This window comes from Oncorhynchus mykiss, chromosome 13 (assembly GCF_057628025.1).
Source record: "Oncorhynchus mykiss isolate SJ-2025 chromosome 13, ASM5762802v1, whole genome shotgun sequence".
Lineage (NCBI taxonomy): Eukaryota > Metazoa > Chordata > Actinopteri > Salmoniformes > Salmonidae > Oncorhynchus > Oncorhynchus mykiss.
In genome coordinates, this window is record NC_143034.1 from 3,900,001 (window position 1) to 3,906,350 (window position 6,350).

The 6,350-nt window shown below is 48.8% G+C and overlaps 1 protein-coding gene across 3 annotated transcripts in view; it reads left to right on the top strand.

Annotated features, from left to right (window-relative positions):
- arpc1a (actin related protein 2/3 complex, subunit 1A) overlaps positions 1–5,828 on the top strand; it is a 9,680-nt gene extending 3,852 nt beyond the window's left edge. Inside the window, exons 6-10 of one of the 3 annotated variants that reach the window (XM_090194739.1) lie at positions 1,420–1,632; positions 1,755–1,830; positions 2,977–3,170; positions 4,468–4,558; positions 5,242–5,828. In XM_090194739.1, the coding sequence (XP_090050865.1) occupies positions 1,420–1,632; positions 1,755–1,830; positions 2,977–3,170; positions 4,468–4,558; positions 5,242–5,280 (613 nt within the window). In that variant the 3' untranslated portion in view covers positions 5,281–5,828. Of the gene's footprint in view, positions 1–1,419; positions 1,633–1,754; positions 1,831–2,395; positions 2,493–2,723; positions 2,832–2,976; positions 3,171–4,467; positions 4,559–5,241 lie in introns of those variants that run through there. The other 2 variants (XM_090194742.1, XM_090194741.1) reach the window with 2 other exon arrangements.
- Positions 5,829–6,350: the final 522 nt, after the last annotated feature.

Consider the following 6,350-nt stretch of genomic DNA (forward strand, 5'->3'; position numbering starts at 1 on the left):
TATTGATACGTACAGCCCCTGATCAGTAGGTATTGATACGTACAGCCCCTGATCAGTAGGTATTGATACGTACAGCCCCCTGATCAATAGGTATTGATACGTACAGCCCCCTGATCAGTAGGTATTGATACGTACAGCCCCCTGATCAGTAGGTATTGATACGTACAGCCCCCTGATCAGTAGGTATTGATACGTACAGCCCCCTGATCAATAGGTATTGATACGTACAGCCCCCTGATCAGTAGGTATTGATACGTACAGCCCCCTGATCAATAGGTATTGATACGTACAGATCAGTAGTTATTGATACGTACAGCCCTGATCAGTAGGTATTGATACGTACAGCCCCCTGATCAGTAGGTATTGATACGTACAGATCAGTAGGTATTGATACGTACAGCCCTGATCAGTAGGTATTGATACGTACAGCCCCCTGATCAGTAGGTATTGATATGTACAGCCCCCTGATCAATAGGTATTGATATGTACAGATCAGTAGGTATTGATACGTACAGCCCCCTGATCAATAGGTATTGATACGTACAGATCAGTAGGTATTGATACATACAGCCCCCTGATCAGTAGGTATTGATATGTACAGCCCTCTGATCAGTAGGTATTGATATGTACAGCCCCCTGATCAATAGGTATTGATACGTACAGATCAGTAGGTATTGATACGTACAGCCCCCTGATCAATAGGTATTGATATGTACAGCCCTCTGATCAATAGGTATTGATACGTACAGCCCCGTGATCAATAGGTATTGATATGTACAGCCCCCTGATCAGTAGGTATTGATACGTACAGCCCCCTGATCAGTAGGTATTGATACGTACAGCCCCCTGATCAATAGGTATTGATACGTACAGATCAGTAGTTATTGATACGTACAGCCCTGATCAGTAGGTATTGATACGTACAGCCCCCTGATCAGTAGGTATTGATACGTACAGATCAGTAGGTATTGATACGTACAGCCCTGATCAGTAGGTATTGATACGTACAGCCCCCTGATCAGTAGGTATTGATACGTACAGCCCCTTGATCAGTAAGTATTGATACGTACAGCCCCCTGATCAATAGGTATTGATACGTACAGATCAGTAGGTATTGATACATACAGCCCCCTGATCAGTAGGTATTGATATGTACAGCCCCCTGATCAATAGGTATTGATACGTACAGATCAGTAGGTATTGATACGTACAGCCCCCTGATCAATAGGTATTGATATGTACAGCCCTCTGATCAATAGGTATTGATACGTACAGCCCCGTGATCAATAGGTATTGATACGTACAGCCCCCTGATCAGTAGGTATTGATACGTACAGCCCCCTGATCAGTAGGTATTGATACGTACAGCCCCCTGATCAATAGTTATAATATATTACCCTCCCTCTCTATCTCCCCCAGGGTGTTCTCTGCCTACATCAAGGAGGTGGAGGAGAAGCCCGGCCCCACCCCCTGGGGGTCCAAGATGCCGTTTGGGGCGGTGCTGGCTGAGTTTGGGGGTGCCGGGGGAGGAGGATGGGTCCACTCTGTGTCCTTCTCCTCCTCTGGTAACAGACTGGCCTGGGTCTCACACGACTCCACTGTTACTGTGGTGGACGGCACCAAGGGATCCACGTGAGTCTCTCTGGGGGGGGAGGGGGGGTTTATCTAGCGCTGTGTATTCAGACTGTGTGAGTGGTGGAACTCGGTCGCTCTGTTCAATGATCTGTGTGTGTGTGTGTGTGTGTGTGTTTCAGTCCGTCTCAGTTGAAGACTGAGTTCCTCCCTCTGCTCAGTGTTCTCTTCATCTCTGAGAACAGCGTGGTGGCAGCGGTAAGTCTCTCTCCCCGTGTCTCTCCCCGTGTCTCTCTCTGTCTCTCTCCCCGTGTCTCTCTCTGTCTCTCTCCCCGTGTCTCTCTCTGTCTCTCTCTGTCTCTCTCCCCGTGTCTCTCTCTGTCTCTCTCCCCGTGTCTCTCTCTGTCTCTCTCCCCGTGTCTCTCTCCCCGTGTCTCTCTCCCCGTGTCTCTCTCTGTCTCTCTCTCTGTCTCTCTCCCCGTGTCTCTCTCTGTCTCTCTCTCTGTCTCTCTCCCCGTGTCTCTCTCTGTCTCTCTCCCCGTGTCTCTCTCTGTCTCTCTCCCCGTGTCTCTCTCTCTCTCTCCCCGTCTCTCTCTCTCTCTCCCCGTGTCTCTCTCTCCGTCTCTCTCTCTCTCCCCGTGTGTCTCCCTCTCCCTCTCTCTCCTCTCTCTCTCTGCGTGTTTATCTCTCTCTCTCTCTGCGTGTTTATCTCTCCCCGTGTCTGTCTGTCTGTCATAAATCAGAAAGGAAACCTGTATGCTGTTCCGTTGTGATGACGGAGGGTCCCTGACGTCTGTCTCTCTCTCCGTCTGTCTCTCCTCAGGGTCATGACTGTTGTCCCATGCTGTTCCGTTGTGATGACGGATGGTCCCTGACGTCTGTCTCTCTCTCTGTCTGTCTCTCCTCAGGGTCATGACTGTTGTTCCGTTGTGATGACGGATGGTCCCTGACGTCTGTCTCTCTCCGTCTGTCTCTCCTCAGGGTCATGACTGTTGTCCCATGCTGTTCCGTTGTGATGACGGATGGTCCCTGACGTCTGTCTCTCTCTCCGTCTGTCTCTCCTCAGGGTCATGACTGTTGTCCCATGCTGTTCCGTTGTGATGACAGATGGTCCCTGACGTCTGTCTCTCTCTCCGTCTGTCTCTCCTCAGGGTCATGACTGTTGTCCCATGCTGTTCCGTTGTGATGACGGAGGGTCCCTGACGTCTGTCTCTCTTTCCGTCTGTCTCTCCTCAGGGTCATGACTGTTGTCCCATGCTGTTCCGTTGTGATGACGGAGGGTCCCTGACGTCTGTCTCTCTCTCCGTCTGTCTCTCCTCAGGGTCATGACTGTTGTCCCATGCTGTTCCGTTGTGATGACGGAGGGTCCCTGACGTCTCTCTCTCTCCGTGTGTCTCTCCTCAGGGTCATGACTGTTGTCCCATGCTGTTCCGTTGTGATGACGGAGGGTCCCTGACATTTGTCTCTAAGCTGGACCTTCCTAAAGCCTCCATCACTAGAAACATCTCCGCTATGGAGCGTTTCAGAAACATGGACAAGAGAGCGACCACAGAGGACCGTAACACAGCCCTGGAGACACTGCACCAGAACTCTATCACGTAGGGTACACACACACACACACACACACACACACACACACACACATCTACAGTTGTGGCCAAAAGTTGAGAACTGTAAGTTCCGGTGTTCCTCAAGGTTTGGTTTTAGGACCACTATTGTTTTCACATATTTTACCTCATTCGAAAACACAATGGTTTTTTTTTTTTTTTTTTTTCATGAGGAGGATACACAGCTGTATAGTCTTGAAAATGACACAAATATTAATTTCCACAAAGTCTGCTGCCTTCAGTGTCTTTAGATATTTTAGTCAGATGTAATGCTGAAGGATAATTACAAGCATTTCATAAGTGTCAAAGGCTTTTATTGACAATGACATGAAGTTGATGCAAGGAGTCAATATTTGCCATGTTGACCCTTCTTATTCAGGGCCTCTGCAATCCGCCCTGGCATGCTGTCAATTAACTTCTGGGCCACATCCTGACTGATGGCAGCCCATTCTTGCATAATCAATGCTTGTAGTTTGTCAGAATTTGTGGGTTTTTGGGATTAAGGTCTGGGGAGTTTCCTGGCCATGGACCCAAAACCCAATATCGATGTTTTGTTCCCCGAGCCACTTAGTTATCACTTTTGCCTTATGGCAAGGTGCTCCATCATGCTGTAAAAGGCATTGTTCGTCACCAAACTGTTCCTGGGTGGTTGGGAGAAGTTGCTCTCGGAGGATGTGTTGGTACTCAGGAAGCCTTCTTCACAACAATTGAACCGCTCTCCTTGAAGTTCTTGATGAACCGATAAATGGTTGATTTAGGTGCAATCTTACTGGCAGCTATATCCTTGCCTGTGAAGCCCTTTTTGTGCAAAGTAATGATGACGGCACGTGTTTCCTTGCAGGTAACCATGGGTGACAGGGGAAGAACAATGATTCCCAAGCAACACCCTCCTATTGAAACTTCCAGTCTGTTATTTGAACTCAATCAGCATGACAGAGTGATCTCCAGCCTCGTCCTCGTCAACACTCACACCTGTGTTTAACGAGAGAATCACTGACATGATGTCAGCTGGTCCTTTTGTGGCAGGGCTGAAATGCAGTGGAAATGTTTTTGGGGGGGGATTCTGTTTATTTGAATGGCAAAGAGGGACTTTGCAATTAATTGCAATTCATGTGATCACTCTTCATAACATTCTGGAGTATATGCAAATTGCCGTCAGACAAACTGAGGCAGCAGACTTTGTGAAAATTAATATTTGTCATTCTCAACGTTTGGCCACGACTGTAGTGTTTATTTCTGAGGGAGACCAGAGGGACTGTCTGACCCTGTTATATTGTCTCTCCTCCAGTCAGGTCTCTATCTATGAGGGAGACCAGAGGGACTGTCGTAAATTCTGCACTACGGGCATCGATGGAGCCATGACCATCTGGGACTTCAAGGTAACAGACACACACACACACAGAGACACACACACACACGGAGACACACACACACACACACACACGGAGACACACACACACACACGGAGACACACACACACACGGAGACACACACACACACGGAGACACACACACACGGAGACACACACACACACACAGAGACACGGAGACACACACACACAGAGACACGGAGACACACACACACACACGGAGACACACACACACACGGAGACACACACACACACGGAGACACACACACGGAGACACGGAGACACACACACGGAGACACACACACGGAGACACACACACACACACAGAGACACACACACACACACACACAGAGACACACACACACACAGAGACAGAGACACATTCCTGGTCAGGTTCATTAATTAGTTGTCGTCACATTGTGATTTTTCTTTTTTTCTTAAAGTAGAATGTAATTAATGATATTCACTGGAATGAAATGTTGACAGAGGACAACATGGCCCCCAGCTGAAGACCAGACTTAGTCAGTAGACTGTTATTGACAGAGGACAACATGGCCCCCAGCTGAAGACCAGACTTAGTCAGTAGACTGGGGGACTGTTATGGACTGAGGACAACATGGCCCCCAGCTGAAGACCAGACTTAGTCAGTAGACTGGGGGACTGTTATTGACCAATGTGTTGTTGTCTCCTCAGAGTCTGGAGGCGTCCATCCAGGGGCTGAGGATCATGTGAAGGACCAGCTAAACAACCCCCCCCCCCCCCCCCCCCCCCCCCCCCTCTCCAAGCGGCCAGTAACAGTCTGACCAAGCTAAGAAGTATCTGATTAAAAAAGCACTGACTACACACACACACCGACACCCTCTCTGAGCTGACATTACCGCTGATTGTGTGTTTATGTAAAGGAAGGGTCATAGGTCAACTTGACGACCCCGGGATGTACCATTCCACATCAGTGTGTTTTTTTTAAATGTAATAATAATAATAACAGGTGTTTTGTCTCTGAAACGACTTCGGCACTACAACACTAAGTTACCATTGAAGGATGTACTGAGTAGCCAATGTGACCAAATGGCACACTATTCCCTATGTAGTGCACTACTTTAGACCAGAGTCCTATAGCGGTTATCCTCTGTTGTGTCCCTATGGGCCCATGGTCAGAAATAGTTTACTGTGAAGGAACTAGGGTGCTATTTGGGATGGTTCCTATGTCATTAGATGGGGGATGTACCTATGATGTGTCTAATTCAGCTGCAGGAGAAATAAAGAATCAATTGACACTACTGAGTCGCCTGTCTGTCTGTTACTCTACTCTGCCGAGTCGCCTGTCTGTTGCTCTACCGAGTTGCCTGTCTGTCTGTTACTCTGCTCTACCGAGTCGCCTGTCTGTCTGTTACTCTGCTCTACCGAGTCGCCTGCCTGTCTGTTACTCTGCTCTACCGAGTCGCCTGCCTGTCTGTTACTCTGCTCTACCGAGTCGCCTGCCTGTCTGTTACTCTGCTCTACCGAGTCGCCTGTCTGTCTGTTACTCTGCTCTACCGAGTCGCCTGCCTGTCTGTTACTCTGCTCTGCCGAGTCGCCTGCCTGTCTGTTACTCTGCTCTGCCGAGTCGCCTGCCTGTCTGTTACTCTGCTCTGCCGAGTCGCCTGTCTTACTCTGCTCTACCGAGTCGCCTGCCTGTCTGTTGCTCTGCTCTACATGACTGAGTCACCAGTCTGTTTTCTGTCTCTGTCTGTTACTTTGTGTGGAGGAGCCAGACTAAGCCCTTCCAACAGAAGGAAATGATCACATGCATCTGGTGGAAC